Consider the following 17,487-nt stretch of genomic DNA (forward strand, 5'->3'; position numbering starts at 1 on the left):
AACTTCACATCCTCCATTTCCGACACTTCCCTTCCTTTCCTTGACCTCTTTTTTTTTTTCGGGGAATGAAGTGTCCACTGCCATTAACTACAAAGCCACTGACTCCCATAGATACCTTCAGTACAGCTTGTCACACTCCACGTCCTGTAAGGACTCCATCTCAGTTCCTTCGCTTACTTTGCATCTGTTCAAATGATGGCACCTTTCAAAACAGCACTGTTTACATGGCTTGCTTCTTCAGTGACCGTGGTTTGCCACCCACCGTGGTTGACAAGTCAGATGTGGTTGAGGGCCCTACCACCCGTGCTTTTGCCCTTGCCCCTTCTCATCACTCACACCGGTGTGATTGGGTTTCCGCTGTCCTCACTTTTCATCCCACCAGCTTCTGCAATCAAATGATCGTTCTCCGCCATTTCACACAACTCCAGGAGAATGCTGCCACCACCAAACACATTTTGCCTTCACTCTTCCTTTCTGCATTTCATCAGGATTATTCCCTCCAAGCATCCTAGTCCATTCCACAACCACCAAAATCCCCCACTACCCCAACCCCACATGGCACCTTGCCATGTAACCATAGAAGGTGCAAAATTTGCATCTTTACCTCCTCCCTGCTCTCCATTCAAGGGCCTAAACAGTTTTTAACCTGTACCTTGTATTTGCTGCACCCAATGTGGCCTACGCTACATTGGAGAAATCAAACGCAGACTAGGTCATTGCTTTGTGGAACACCTCCAGTCTGTGTGCAAGCAGGACTCTGACCTTCCTGTAGCCAGTCATTTTATCATGCATCCTGCTTGCATGCCCACATGTCTGTTCACAGCATGCTGCAGTGATCTAGTGAATCACAGCACAAACTAGAGGAACAACATTTCATTTTCAGACTTGCCACTTTACAACCTTCAGACTTTATTGAGTTCAACACCTTTCCAATTGTGAACCATTTCTTCCCTTTCTTTTTCACTTGTTATCATGTCGTCTCTCCTGTCTCCCTTTCCCCATCCCAGTGTCTGTCCTTTCAAGTCTGGTAGGAGAGACACCATTGTTCTGTCAACCTCACATTCTAGTCACTTTATCTGAACTATAACTATCTTTTTTGCACCAGCACCCTAAATCCACTAACCGCCCCCCTCCATTCCCCCAAATTATAGCATAAATTCTGTCCTATCCACACTTACTTCATTATCTAGACCCAAAATGTTAGCTTAGTGTCCCTCCATGGATGCTGTCTGACCCACTGTGATCTCCAGGATTTGTTGTTTTCAGGACAGATTCCAGCATCTGCAGTAATTTGCTCCTAGCAATCTATCTGTAGCAGGCTGTCTTTAATTCCTTATGAAGCGTGATGTCATGTCCTGTGAAGTGTCATTAAATATTTTACTGTGCTAAAGGCCTGATATAAATGCAAGTTTTTGCAAAGTGACATGATTCCATTGATTTTATTTACTGATGTTGACCAGTCTTGCCTAACGATATTCAATGTTAATTTTTTAATCAATAGCAGTCTTCAAAAAGTAAAGACAATTGACTTCTCCAAAGAAATTCTTCCTTTATAAGGTATTGTTCCCGTATTGCTGGAAAAGCACAGCAAGTCAGGCAGCATCCGAGGAGCAGAAGAATCGACCTTTCGGGCATAAGCCATTTATCAGGAATGGTCCTGTGTCCGAAACGTCAATTCTTCTGCTCCTCGGATGCTGCCTGACCTGCTGTGCTTTTCCAGCAACACACTCTCGACTCTGACCTCCAGCATCTGCAGTCCTCACTTTCTCTTAGTTGTTCCTGTATTGTTGTCATTGCAGGAAAATGGGAGTTTTCAAGAAAGAAAGAAATGATTCATTGTCCATCATCAAAACTTAGTTCATAATGTTGCTGCAATATTGCATAATTGCAGTTTACTAAAATGTGATAAATATGTAGTGTAAATTCAATGTGTTTGAATCCATAACATACAAATAATTTTACATTGAAACAATTTACTAGATCTTAATATTTTAATGGTAGCCATGATGTGGAGGTGCCGCTGTTGGACTGGGGTGGACAGTTACAAATCACACAGAGATGAAGGAGCGTGCTCTGAAAACTTGTACTTCCAAATAAACCTGTTTGACTATAACCTGGTGTTGTGTGATTTTTAACTTAGTATTTTAAGTCACGTGTCTACATTTAGTCAAACAAATTGAGATAAAATGAGCAAACAATTCACATGAGATTGTAGATTTTGTCTCTGTAATGACTGGTTGAAGTTATTTAATAACTTTTCTGCTGAAGCTAAATTGAATGTATCAAATTATTCAGTAGAGTTGTTAAAAGGTGATAATGGGATTTTCTTTCTCTTTCAGTGATCTTCTTAGGTATTTAACTTGTGGTCCTGCTATTGCACTGGAAATTATGGGAGATGAGGCTGTTTTTTCATGGAGGAAACTAATTGGATCTACAGATTCTGGGAGAGCAGAAAGTGAAGCCAGAATTCGGGCTCTTTATGGAATTGACAATGCCAATACTCATGGTTCTGAATGTGCTGCAACTGCAGCTCGAGTAAGCATTCTTTATATGAGATTGTGAGATTGAGAGATAATTGTGTTCTGAGGCCAATTTATTTAGTTAATAGTCTTTAAAGGCTTAAAACCTGAATGCTCAATTAAAATGCTTGAAGAAATACTGGTCTAGTTACTTCATGATTGAACTTGAAGAACATAGAACAAGAAAAAACCTATCTTGTAGTTGATCTTAATCCAAAACTTTGTTTTGAAAATATTTGCTTACTGATTTGATATTTCCAATTTGAACCATTTATACCTCCTGAACATTGATAGGAAACTACTTAATTATATCCTTCAGTACTTAACTTTTAGACTGGAAGATGTAAAATTATTTTTTTTAAATTGAGCCCCATCATTACAAACCCCACTTGAGCTTACTGTTGACCATTGCAAAAACATTTTGATAATCTGAAGGAAAGGCTGGGCCCACACTTGTATGGACTGTAGGGGTCAGGAGTTAGTAGAGTACATAACAGGTGGATTTAGCATAAGTGGGAAAATAATGAAGACTAAATTAGGGTTACAGAGCTCACACATGAATGTGTGGAGTGTGGAAAATTAGATTGGTGAACTGCAGGAGCAGCTAGCTTTGTGGAAATAATATGGATGATAAAAATGACCTGGCTCAGAACAGGAGTGAATGCTAAATATTCCTGGATACAATTTTTTTAGAAAAGGTGGGAAAGGAAGAATGGTAACAGTATTAATGAAAGAGGAATTTGCAAAGCTGGAGAGAGAGGATGACCTAGAGAGTCCAGGACAAAATCCATTCACTCGATCTAAGAAACAAAAATAAGTACAATTAAATTGCTCCGTGTAGTTTCTAGGCTACCAAATAGTGAGAAAGATGTCGATGAACAAATTTTCAAGGAATTTTAAAGAATTATAGAGTAGTTATAAAGTTGGACTTTAATTTTCTGAATATAGTCAGGAATAGTAGTAGTATAAAAGGTCTAGGGGGGAAGAATTCTTAGAATGTGTTCAGAAAAATGTTCTACAACAGTATATTTTCAATGAGAAAGGAGACACTTTTGGCCTGTTTTTTAGGAATGAGGTAGGCAAAGTGAATCGAGTGCCAGTCGAGCCACATTCTCAAAGCCATTAATTATTGTATTATAGATTTTGGGTTGGATATGGCAAAAGTACAATCTAAAGTAAGAATAATTAACTGGGAGAAAGCCAGTGGGGTAAGAATGGTTCTGGCACAAAAAGGTTTGAATCTAAGATTATCTCAAGAATTTGGCTCATTTTAAAGAAAGAGGGAGTTCAAGCACAGCAAAGGAAAGGTAGGGCAAACAGATCCAGAGCTATCTTGGTGATAAAACAGAAAATGCATGCCTATTTATGACAAGTGTCAGTTTGTAGTACAATTGAGAAGGTTCAGAGGGAAGCTGACAAAGAGAATAAGAGAAGGAAAGAAAGAATGCAGGAGGTTTGGAAATATCCTGTGAAGATAAAACTGCTGATATTGATCACCTGCATGAGTTAATTAACCCTCTCTGGCACTATTGTCTGTCCTTCATTCCAGACTTTGGGAGTTTACCTTCCTGGAGATTTGCTCCTTCTCCCTTCTGAGAATAATTCTTGAGGGTCTTCTGGTCTCCTGCTGCCCATCTCAAACACCAATGCCATTTTATTAATTTTGGTTCCTTCTGTCTGCTTAGTTTGTTCACTTTTCAAAGATTTATGGCTGCTCCTTTTTTTTTTGAGGTATTAATGCGAACATCCAAATCACTTCTACAAATGATGAAAAGTAATGGACCCAGCACTGATCCTTGTGGCACTCCACTGGTCACAGGCCTCCAGTCTGAAAAACAACCCTCCGCCACCACCCTCTGTCTTCGACCTTTGAGCTATTTGTGTATCCAAATGGCTAGTTCTCCATGTATTCCATGAGATCTAACCTTGCTAACCAGTCTCCCATGGGGAACCATGTCGTACGCTTTACTGAAGTCCATATAGATCACATCTACTGCTCTGCCCTCATCAATCTTCTTTGTTACTTCCTCAAAAAACTCCAGTCAAGTTTGTGAACATGATTTCCCATGCACAAAGCTATGCTGACTATCTCTAATAAGCCCTTGCCTTTCCAAATACATGTACATCCTGTCCCTCAGGATTCCCTCCAACAACTTGCCCACCACTGACGTTAGGCTCACTGGTTATAGTTCCCTAGCTTGTCCTTACCACCTGTGTTAAACAGCGGCACCACATCAGTCATACATTAACTTGTGTTTTTAGCACCTTGTTGGCTCGCTAAGGGTTAGCTTGCTGGTGTAATATTAATTGACCAAGGTTATTCACTGTGTAAGAAACACTGTGGAATGTTTCTAAGGGACATGGTGTGAGCCTGCATAAATAGTGTAGATTTTCATTTTCAAGCTGTTGATCCATTGGCTCTATATTCATCAACAAAGCCTTCTGATTTTAATTCTACAGTTTAGTACTATCTATTTTTTAGGTACTAACTAGCCTTCTAAGCTTTTAGACTGGCAGAGATAAGGTGCTCCTTACAAGATGGAGGTGTGAGCCTATTGTATTTATTAAAGTAAGAAAAAAAATCAGATGTATTAAAATGTTTAACACAGATAATGGACTTTTGTTTATGCAATCTATAAGGTCACCCCTCAGCCTCTGACGCTCAAAGGAAAATAGCCCCAGCCTATTCAGCCCCTCCCTAAAGCTCAAACCCTCCAATTCTGGCAAATTCCTTGTAAATCTTTTCTGAACCGTTTCAAGTTTCACATCCTTCCCATAGGAGGGAGACCAGAATTGCACACAATATTCCAAAAGTGGCCGAGCCAAGGTCCTATACAGCTGCAACATGACCTCCTAACTCTTGTAGTCAATGCTCTGACCAATAAAGAAAAGCACACCAAACACATTCTCCACTATCCTGTCTACCTGCGACTCCACTTTCAGGGAACTATGAACCTGCTCTCCAAGGTCTCTTTGTTCATCAACTCTCCCCAGGACCTTATCATTAACTGTGTAAGTCCTTCCCTGATTTGCCTTTTCCAAATGCAGAACCTCACATTTATCTAAATTAAACTGCATTTGCCTAATGGTCCATCTAATCAAGATCCAGTTGTGCTCTGATGTTACCTTATGTACTGTCCACTACACCTCCAATTTTGGTCTCCTCTGCAAACTTACTAGCTACACCTTCTGTGTTCACATCCAAATCATTTTACATAAATTATCTTACACAGGTTTATAAAATCATGAGGTGCATGAATAGGGTAAATAGGCAAGGTTTTTTCCCTGGGGTGAGGGAGTTCATAACTTAGGGGGCATAGGTTTAGAGTGAGAGGGGAAAGATTTAAAAGGGACCTAAGGGGCAACCTTTTCACACAGAGGGTGGTGTGTGTATGGAATGAACTGCCAGAGAAAGTGGTGGATGCTGGTACAATTACAACATTTAACAGGCATCTAGTTAGGTATATGAATATGGAGGGGTTAGAGGGACATGGGCCAATTGCTGGTAAATGGGACTAGATTAATTTGAGATATCTGGTTGACATAGACAAGTTGGACTGAGTTGTACATGTCTATGACTGTATAAATGCAGAACTGACAGGAATCTTTGAAAATGGTAATAAAGCAGTTAATCAAGAAGATGGGATGCTGAGATTCATAAATAGTAACATAGTTAAAAAAGCGAAAATGTTACTCCAAACCTACATAAAACACAAATTCAATACTGTGCAAATGTACGTGAAAGCTATGGAGGCAATACAAAGAGACGTGCTGGAAATTGTTTCAGGGATGTGAAATTATTATTATGTGGATGGACAGAGAAGATTGGATTGTTTTCCATGGAGCTTACAAGGCAAAATAGAGATTTTATAGAAGTGTTTAAAATCATAAAGTGTTTAGGTGAAGGAACAAAAGAGCAACTGCTTTCAATAGTTGAAGGCTTTATGATTGGTACATACAATTTTAATGTGAGTGGCAGGGGAGATAACAGGATTGTTATTGGTCTAGTAATCCATGCTAATATTATGGGGACATGGGTTCAAATCCTACCATGGCAGCTGGTAGAATTTGAATTCAATTCAATCTCTTTTTACTCACTTATGAGATGTGGGCATCTCTGGCTGGTTAGCATTTAGTTGCCCTTGAGAAGGTGACAGTGAGCTTTCTTCTTGAACTGCTGCAGTCTTACGCTCTTAGTAGACTGGGAATTCCAGGATTTTGACCAACGATACTGAAGGAACAGTGAAATATTACAAGTCAGCATGAAGAGTGGCTTGGTGGCGAACTTGCAAGCCGTGGTGTTCCCATGTTTGGCTGACCTTGTCCTTGTCCTTGTAGATGGTAGTGGCCGTGGGTTTGGAAGGTGCTGAATAAGGAGCTTTAGTGTATTTATGCAGAACATACTGCTGCTACTGAGTGTTGATGGTGGAGGGAATGGATGCTTGCAGATGTGGTGCCAGTCAAGCAAGCTGGATGGTGTTGAGATTCTTGAGTGTTGTTGGAGCTGCACCCATCGTACTCCTGACTTGTGCATCGTAGATGAAGAGAAGGCTTTGGGGAGTCAATGGGTTACTTGCTGCAGTATTCCTCGCCTCTGACCTGCTGTTGTAGCCACTGTATTTATATGGCGAGACCAGTTGAGTATCTGGTCATTGGTAACCCCCAGGATGTTGATAGTGAGGAATTGAATGATGGTAACACCATTGAATGTGAGAAGGCAGTGGTTAGATTGTGGCACTTGTGTGATACAAATGTTACTTGCCACTTTTCAGTCCAAGCCTAGATGTCGTTCTGGTTATGGATTTATAGGCTAATCTCAATATAGTGACCACAAAACTATTGTTGGTTTGTTGTAAAAACCCATCTGGTTCATTAATGTCCATTGGTAAAGGAAATCTTTTGGCTACATTTGACTCCAAATCCGCAACATTATGGTGGACTCTTAAGTGGCTTCTGAAATGGTCTAGAAGCCAATGAGTCCAAGAGCAATTAGGGATAGGCAGCAAATACAGGCATTACTGCCAATGCTCATTCCATGAAAGAATAAAATAAAACAAAAACGTGAAGAAAACTTGTAATCGTGACAAATGACTAGAACTTCTTATACACTGAGGGGGATGATGGATTCAGATTTTAATAGCCTTTAAAAAGGGATTTGGTAAATATTTGAGGGGAAAGAGTTGTATGGATACGTTTGAGAAAATGGGGGTTTATGGTTAACCATATTCTTTTCAAAAACATTGGCAGAGATTTGATGGGCTGAATGTCTTTCTTCTGTTCTTCACTGGTTCTTTGCGTATGAGATTGAGATTCCCCCACATGCCCCCACCCAGTCCAGAAATATTTGCCTTGAGATAGCTCTCGCTATTTATTTTCTGGAAAACCAGGTCAACAAACAGATTAACAAGGATATCCTTTTTGCGAGCGACATAAGATCTTAAAATATACATTTTTGACCGGCTGTTCCATCCTTTTTTCACCAGCAAACCTTTGGCTTTATCTTTCAGACAGAGATTGTTCCCTCCATGTGAATAAAACTAGTCATACTTGAATTTTAATCTTTCCAATTTTTATAGATGTTTTACAGCTAATGAGTTATTAGGTCCAAAATAATAATTAATTTTTGCTTATAAGGAAACATACTATTGCCTTGGTACTGGCATGTACAGACCTGCAAGATTGAAAGTTCAATGCATAATTTGTGCTAAACGATGTCATTTCAGCTGGCATAGGGTTGAAGTTAGTACAATTACCTTCTGTAGGCAGAAGAGGCGAGTCAGGAGTTTAGAAAATAGAACAAATTAACCACTCAGCTGTTCTTGAAGCATTTCTGAGGAGAGAAACAGATTTAGTGTTTCAGATTGATTATCTTTTGTCAGAACTTGGTTTTATTTAAGATTTCTGGGATTGACTGTACTTTGTTTCTGTATTAGAAATACAGAATGGATCTGTTCAGTTCATTTTGTATTCTTGTTTTTATAGGAACTAGAGATTTTTTTCCCATCGCTTGGTAAAGGGCCATCAAATACAGCAAAATGTATTGATTGCACCTTATGCATTATCAAACCTCATGCTATTGCTGAAGGTAAGCTTCAGATTTGTCATTTTAAAGGAAAGCATTCCTTTTTATCAGAAGGAAATTAAAATGTAGTTCATTTCTTATAATTAACATACATACTCACAACCTTTAGTTTTCTTTGATCATCTTTCCATAGATTTACTTCCAATAGCTCTTTGAATATAATCATTACAGTTTCCTTAGACATTGTATGTTTGATCATTTTATGTGCATGATTTCATCAGTTTTCATTTTAGAAAACAAAGTGCTTGCATGGTATACTGTTTGCAATAAAAGTTTGTTGCTCCATTCAAAATCATTCATAATTGAATATGAAGAACAGAAGGCAAACAGGGAAGGGCAATAAATGGTAACCTAACCAACAACACCCTCATTGCAAAACACATTTAAAAAAGAAAGCTTAAATATGCTGAAAATGTGAATTAGGATAATTTAAATTAACTAAATTTAAAATAAATTTTAAATAAGACTGAAGTTACTTGTTACAAGTGAAGGATTGGAAAGAATACATATTAAGGGATAATTTTATATTATTTGTATCAATTTTAATTTTGTACTTTAGATGAACAGATTGTTTTAAGTGGAGGGATATGTCCCTTTTTTTTGTACATACAAAGCATGTCTGCTTTGTGAAACTTCTACTTATGTAAGTGCCACAAAAACTGATTTTAAAAAATATTTTTGTTTCGTGCCTTTAATGCAGAATAAAGGCCAAGCTGTTTCACAGGGATGTGATAAAGCTAAATTAACATTAATCCACACATAGATATCAAGGAACAAAATGTCTGTATCAAATTTTTGTGTTCCTTTTGAAATTCTAAGAGCAAATTCCTTTAATCAGATGACATCTTTTCTGTTTGTTTATATTTGCTAGATTGCTTTTCTAGTCCAAGAAATATTGCTAACGGCTATCATTTTTTAAATAGTGAGAAACAAGTTAAGAAAGAATAGAGGTTTGTGGGTCAGAAATCATCAAACTCTAGTACACAGATAAAACATGAGCTAAGTGACTAACTGAACATTAATATTACCTCAAGGGAAATAGCATGCAAAGGAGTCATTTATTCTATGATTGGGTAAAGCTGTGGTAGAGTGTATTGAAGTATACAATTTTCTGTGCATGCATCTTGGGACTGGTGCATTGACTTTGGAACATGTGCAGCACAAACTCTTTAGAATGAAACTGAGTTTAAAGGTATTTTGTTTTGCGGACAGTTTGCATCGAGTAGCCTTGTGAAGTATCCCAAATTATTAAAATAATTTGTGGGATAGGTAGGGGGAAAACTACTTTCTGTAGTGGGAAAGGTCTAGAATATCCCTCTTCTGTTCATCAAGAAGCACTGTGTGATAATCTTCACAGCAAGACAAGCTCACAAAAAATACAGAGAGCAGCAGCTACCTTCTTTGGTCTCACAGAAACCTTCAATTCTGTTAACTGAGAGGGACATGAAAAATCCTCTGAAAATTTGGTTACCCACAGAAATTCAACAGCATCTTCTGCCTGCTGAATTGTAACATACAAATCATGATCCTCGTGAACCGAACCAATTTGAGTATAAACAGGAATTGTGCAAGACTGTTGTCTCTCCTGTGCTCACTTCTGTATGCCGCACCATAACACTCCACTCCTCCATACAGCTGACTGCTGGAGTATTGCCTCCTCTCTGCGAAAGCAGACAACAATGAAATTCATCATCATATCCAGTGAGCTAGCAGAGCATGTAGGCAGCTGAGGAGCATGCTGTATTGATGTCAAAGATCTCAAACCTGGCACCAAGCTTAAGAACTACAGGGCCACAATGTTACCTGCCCTCTTGTGTCTATTGTGGATATGTCAGTGTACAACTGAAATTTCAAAACTTTGAAGAAATACCACTAACAGTACAGCTGCAGAATCCTCCGAATTCACTGGCAGGATAGGTGCTCCTAGACTTTCTCAGGCTGACACTCCCAGCATCAAGGTGCAGCATCAACCACATTGGACAGGCCCAATCATATGCATATCTGACACAAGATTCCTGAAATAAACTTTCTATTTTGAGATTTATTGCAGCAAGTTATTATCAGGAGGCAGAGGAAGTGTTTCAAGTCCTCCAAAGCTTCTCTCAAAAAACACATCTTCACTGACTCATGTGAAACTCTTGCTCAAGACTGTCCAAATTGGAGAAGAAGCATCCATGAAGGTGCCATATATTTCAAGCATCTCTGATAAATCTAACCCAGTGCAAACAGTGGAAGTAGCATGCAAAAACTCCCACCAACCTGCCTCTTCAAACACCATCTGCCCAACAGTGGCAGAGTATATGGATTTATTCACTTCCACAACTTGAGAGTATGAAGAGATGAAATAGAGCATTTGATCACTCATGCTCTGCAATTCTATAAGATCATGGCTGATCATAGAGTCATAGAGATGTACAGCATGGAAACAGACCCTTCGATCCAACTCGTCCATGCTGATCAGATATCCTAACCTAATCTAGTTCCATTTACCAGTACTTGGCCATATCCCTCTAAACCCTTCCTATTCCTATACCCATCTAGATGCCTTTTAAATGTTGTAATTGTGCCAGTCTTCATTACTTACTCTGACAGTTCATTCCATACACACATCATCTTCCTCATGAGAAAGTTGCCCTTTAGGTCCTTTTTTGACTTTATTCCTCCTCACCCTAAACCTATACCTTCTAGTTCTGGACTCGCCCATCCCAGGAAAAAGGTTTTGAATTCCATTTTCCCATTTTTTGATTTCATTGCCTAAAAGAATCCATCCATCTTTGATGAAAAATATTCAGTGATCCCCTTGTCCACCATCTTCAGAGGCAGAAAGTTCCAAAGTCGTACAACCCTGTGAAAGAAAAAAAGCCTCCTTATCTCTAGCCTAAAAAGATGATCCTTAATTTTAAAACAATAACCCCTAGTTATCTAGGCATCTACCGTGTCACGACCATTCAAGATAGGTACTTTATTGAAGTTACCCATCACTCTTCTAAATTCCATTTGAAACAATCCAAGCCTGTCCATGCTATCCTCCAAATACAATACACTCATTCCAATCTAGTAAATCTTCTCTTAACTGTCCCCAACATATTTACACCGTCCAAGGAAATAGATGAAAAGTGCACATAGTAATTGAGATGTGGTTTCACTGATTTCCCTAAATGACTGAAGCATAACATCCTTTTAATGTGTGATTCCTCCAATAACAAGTGTTAGTATCCCATTGGCCTTCTTGATTATGTGCTCTACTTTGCACACCAACTTTGTGACTCATGTACAGGAATACCTAAATCTGCCTGTACCTTTGGATTTCTGTCGTCATTCTACTTTGGAGTAATGTTCTGGTTTTTCATTCTTCCTGCCAAAGTGAATAACTTCACCTTTTCTCACATTGTATTTCTTCAGCCAGATTTTTGCCCACTTGCTCTCACCTATTTATATCTTGCTACAATCTCATGTTGTCTTAAACACATTCTTTCTTATCTACCTTTTAGATCTTCTAAAAAAATTAGCTTCCATCTGGTGTTACCCTTATTTAAGTAATTGACCTAAATTGTAAAATATTGGGGCCTCAGCACAGACCCCTGTGGACTTCATGCATTCTGGCGATCAAGTAATGACTCAATTATATAAATACATTTTCTGTTTTCTGCCTGGCAGCCAGGCAATTTTCCAATTTGATGCCCCTTAGAGCTTTTTTTTTGCAATAACCATTAAAGTGGCACCTTGTCCAATATCTGGAAATTGAAGTACAGTCAGTCTACCAGCTCCCCCTTATCTACAGTGTGTTATTTCTTCAAAGGAACCTAATAAATTAACATGGCTCCCTTTGACAAGATAATGCTGGCTGTTTATCTTGAAGTTTTCTAAATGAGCACTTAAAACCTCTAATTGTTTTTAATACTTTACCCATGACAGGCATCAAGCTACCTGGCCCTATTGTTTCCTTTTTTATGTATCCCTCCCTTCTTGAATATTTTCTAATTTCCAGTCAAATGGAACCTTTTCCTGATTCTAGAGAATTTTGGAAAACTAACACCAAGTCTGCTCCCTCACTGGGCACCTCTTTTAAGACCCTAGTATAGAGTTCAACTGGTCCTGCAGACTTGTCAACATATGGTTTTGCTTAGTACTGTTTCCCTGGTAATTATAATTTTGCTAAGTGCCTCTCTCCCTTCTACCTCTTGATTTACATGAAATAGAGGAATATCTTACATCCTCTGTTATAAAGACAATACAGAAGAAGGCAATCCTCAGTCCCAAGAGACTGTCATAGAGGAAGATTGCTAAGTTACCACATTCCACCCCATTACAGTATAGTCCATCATAATCAGAGTTAGTGATGTGCAGAATGCTAGAGATTCAGCTTTCTATCCTACCAAAGAAGTTGACTCCAAGTTTATACCCATTGAGCTATAAAAATGTGTGTAGGAGGGAAGAGTCCAACTGTGCACAGCAGGTCACACTGTATAACAGGCACCGACAAGCAATTTTGTTAATGCATTGGGCCAAGGAAAGCATGTGGATGCAGGACCTTAACAGGAAGGATATGGTCATTCAAATGATCCTCTATTGTTTGTACAGCAGGGGGTGTTCACAAAGGAAATTTGTTTGATTGAAGACCAGTCTTCCATAACTGCTTAATTGGAACCAATCCAATGAGAAATGTCTTAACAAAGGGAACTTTTGTATGTCACATTATCAAACGGCACCAATAAGTCAAAAGAGAAAATGCTGGACAATCTCAGCAGGTTTGGCAGCATCTGTAAGGAGAGAAAAGAGCTGACGTTTCGAGTCTAACTGACCCTTTGTCAAAGCTAAAAAGGCATCAATAAGTCATCGTCTTCCAAGAGCTCTACCAATCATCCAACTTTCAACAGAATAAGATCTCCAATCAGCCTGAACTTATGAAGTCAGAGACTTATGGGAAGATGGAGTAATGGTAAATTTAATTATCTGGAGAAATGCATATTATAAATAATATTTTAAATGCTTGGGGGTATTGGGGATACAGGGAAGTTGAATAAGTGTGTTGTAAGGTCTGAAATTGTCAATATTGAGCACTTTGATGATGTCATATTGATCTGGTAGGAGAGCAGCTTAGGATCTACCGTCCAAGTCCTCCTACTCATCTATGTAACAATATCAGTACTGGAAATTGTAATTAATTGATAACATGTATTTAAAAAGACAGTTTCTTGCAAGAGACTCTTGTCACTTGACTATCAAGTGATTTTTCTTCCCCACACTTGACCATATAGGCCCTGTAGATCCTTACCATAAAAGAGGGTGGTGGCAGCAATCCTACCCTATGGTGAACAATAGTGCAGACAGCCTCATATGACAAGGTGGCCAACGGGGAGGACAACTGTGTGGTTCTTAACAGTTCTGTTTGACTTAACACAAATTCCCACCTAATGTTTGTTTCAATTCTTTAACAATTAGTCTGATTTTCTTGGTTGTTTTGGGAGTTTGGATCCATTCTTAAAAAGTCATTATTTGTTCAGATATTTAACTTTTTGCTTGTGATTTATTTAAATTCTGCTTTATCCTGACTATTTTGAAGCTATTTATGAAATCTAAGTCTGAAACATTTTCAGAGTGGTGGCTAGGCCAATTTTGTTTGCAAATAGTGCTAAAAGGTTAAAAATAAATAAATTCTACTTCTGCAAAGATTGCTGTACTTACATTAGTGGCTAACTGAGTTGGTTAGCTGGATGTTTTTTATTCTGGATGTATGTTTGCTCGCTGAGCTGGAAGGTTCATTTTCAGACGTTTCGTCACCATATTAGGTAACATCTTCAGTGACCCTCTGGACGAAGCCTTCTTTATTATAAACCCTTTTTTATTCATTGACAGAAGTGGCCTCACTGGCTAAGCCAACATTTATTTTACATCCCTAATTGCTCTTGAGAAGATGGTGGTGAACTGCCTTTTGAACCATTTGTAGTTTGTGATAGGTAGTCCCATATTGATATTTGATTGGAATTTCTAGGAATGTGACAAAGGCTTGAAAAAGTATTCCTTTCATGAAAAAAAACAGAATATGATGGAAAATTGAGCAGGTCAAGCAGCATCTTTTGAAGGAAGAAACCAAGTTCATATTTTAAGCCGATAACCTATCTGGTTTCTTCCATGACATTTGAGGCTCTCCACTTTTAAATTTGTCATTTGAAGAAGTTCCAGTCTCAGAGTGCACTGATGGCATTGGTAACTGATCAGTTTTTTTTGTAAATCTATTTATTAGCAAATTTTTTTAACTTTACAAACATATCAAATTATTGAAAAATACAATCAATAACAAATATCAGTATAATAAAAAGAAAAAAATCACAAATTACAATACAACATATCTACTAACGACTAAGCTACCGTATAATACAAAACAAACCCTAACACTGTGCAAAGCAACACCAGTAAATAGGTAGATAACTAATAGATCAAAAAAAGAAAGAAAAGCAAAAAAAACAATAAAAACATAAAGTACAGAGATCAGTTTTTTTTAACTGCTAAAGAAGTGCCAGATCATATAATTCTCAAGACGATTAAGACATTTCAGTGGTCAGGAGGAAGCAAATGATCTAATTGTTCAAATTAGACAGATTAGACATAATTGTCCACCACCACTCAAAATTTTGTCTGTGGATTCACTTGGCCCTGGCAATTGCATGCTGCTTCCCTGTTTGCCACATAAGTAGTCCTCTATTGTAGCTGCATCAGATTGAAACCTAATTTAGGTATGTTGGTGCTGCTTCTGCTATGCTCCTCTTCAATCTTTGTGAACTAAGGTTGGTTTCCCAGCTTAATAGTAATGATGGAAAGAGGGATCTGCTGGCACATGACAGTAAAGATTGTGATTAAATTCAGTTGTGTTGTTGCTGATAGTCACCATGTCTAATGAATTAGCGAGTTTTGAGAAGATTTTTAGCTCAGGTTGAGGTTATGGATATAGGTTTGCTCGCTGAGCTGGAAGGTTTGTTTACAGATGTTTCATCACCATACTAGGTAACATCTTCAGTGAGCCTCTGAATGAAGCACCAGCAGTGTAGCCCACTTTCTATTTATATGTTTGAGTTGCCTTGGGTTGGTGATGCTGTGGTGACATCATTTCCTATGGTGATGTCATTCCCTGTTCTTTTTCTCAAAGGGCGGTAAGTGGGATCCAACCCCAAGAAAAAGAACAGGAAATTACACCACCATGGGAAATGATGTCACTACAGGAAATGACATCACTAACCCAAGGAATCTCAAACATATAAATAGAAAGCATGCTACACCACTGCTGCTTCATTTGTAGGCTCACTGAAGATGTTACCTAGTATGGTGATGAAACATCTGAAAATGAACCTTCTAGCTCAGCGAGCAAACCTACATCCATGCCTAATGAATGCCCAGTTGTGAGTTGTTTGATATGCTCAGTGTCTGTCCCATTTAGCACTGTACCACACAACATGATGGAGAGTATTCTCAATGTGAAGATGGAGCTTTGCCTCCACGATCTCTGCGAGGTGGTCACTCCAATAATGGGTAAAAACAAAGACTGCAGATGCTGGAGACCAGATTCTGGATTAGTGGTGCTGAAAAACCACAGCAGTTCAGGCAGCATCCGAGGAGCAGTAAAATCGACGTTTTGGGCAAAAGCCCTTCATCAGGAATACAGGCAGAGTGCCTCAAGGGTGGCGAGATAAATGAGAGGACGAAGTAGCAAAGAGTACAATAGGTGAGTGGGGAAGGTGGGGGAAGGTAGCAAAGAGTTAAATGGGTGGATGGGCTGGGATGAAGATGATAGGTCAGAGCGGAGGGTGGACTGCATAGGTGGAAAAGAAGATAGGCAGGTAGGACAAGTCATGGGGATAATGCTGAGCTGGAAGTTTGGAACTGGGGTGAGGTGGGGGGAAGGGGAAATGAGGAAACTGTTGAAGTCCACATTGATGCTCTGGGGTTGATGTATTTCGAGGAGGACCAGTTCCACCACAGAACACACCAGATGGCCTCCTTCTTTAGAGACCGCAATTTCCCTTCCCACGTGGTTAAAGATGCCCTCCAATGCATCTCGTCCACATCCCGTACCTGCGTACTTAGACCCCATCCCTCCAACCGTAACAAGGACAGAACCTCCATGGTGCTCACCTTCCACCCTACCAACTTTCGCATAAACCAAATCATCTGCCGACATTTCCGTCACCTCCAAATGGACCCCACCACCAGGGATATATTTCCCTCCCCACCCTTTTCCACCTTCTGCAAAGACCGTTCCCTCTGTGACTACTTGGTCAGGTCCACACCCCCCTACAACCCACCCTCCCATCCTGGCACCTTCCCCTGCCACCGCAGGAATTGCAAAACCTGTGCCCACACCTCCTCCCTCACCTCCATCCAAGGCCCTAAAGGAGCCTTCCACATCCATCAAAGTTTCACCTGCACATCCACCAATATTATTTATTGTATCCGTTGCTCCCGATGCAGTCACCTGTACATTGGGGAGACAGGACGCCTCTTAGCAGAACGCTTTAGGGAACATCTCTGGGACACCCGCACCAATCAACCACACCGCCCTGTGGCCAACATTTCAACTCCCCCTCCCACTCTGCCGAGGACATGGAGGTCCTGGGCCTCCTTCACAGCTCCTCCCTCATCACCCGATGCCTGGAGGAAGAACACCTCATCTTCCGCCTTGGAATACTTCAACCCCAGAGCGTCAATTTGGATTTCAACAGTTTCCTCATTTCTACTTCCCCCACCTCACCCCAGTTCCAAACTTCCAGCTCAGCACTATCCCCATGACTTGTCCTACCTGCCTATCTTCTTTTCCACCTATCCACTCCACCCTCCCCTCTGACCTATCACCTTCATCCCAGCCCCATCCACCCATTGTACTCTTTGCTACCT

General features: G+C 39.6%; 1 protein-coding gene across 7 annotated transcripts in view; it reads left to right on the forward strand.

Moving 5' to 3' along the window:
- nme7 (NME/NM23 family member 7) overlaps positions 1-17,487 on the forward strand; it is a 140,129-nt gene that overhangs the window by 28,489 nt on the left and 94,153 nt on the right. For all 7 annotated transcript variants that reach the window (XM_043700894.2, XM_043700893.2, XM_043700896.2 and 4 more), the window contains exons 5-6: positions 2,340-2,535; positions 8,502-8,604. In XM_043700894.2, the coding sequence (XP_043556829.2) occupies positions 2,340-2,535; positions 8,502-8,604 (299 nt within the window). The remainder of the gene's footprint in view (positions 1-2,339; positions 2,536-8,501; positions 8,605-17,487) is intronic.

The sequence above is a fragment of the Chiloscyllium plagiosum genome, unplaced genomic scaffold (assembly GCF_037043375.1).
Source record: "Chiloscyllium plagiosum isolate Xiang-an unplaced genomic scaffold, Cpla_swu_hap1 HiC_scaffold_12, whole genome shotgun sequence".
In the NCBI taxonomy this organism is placed as follows: Eukaryota; Metazoa; Chordata; class Chondrichthyes; order Orectolobiformes; family Hemiscylliidae; genus Chiloscyllium; species Chiloscyllium plagiosum.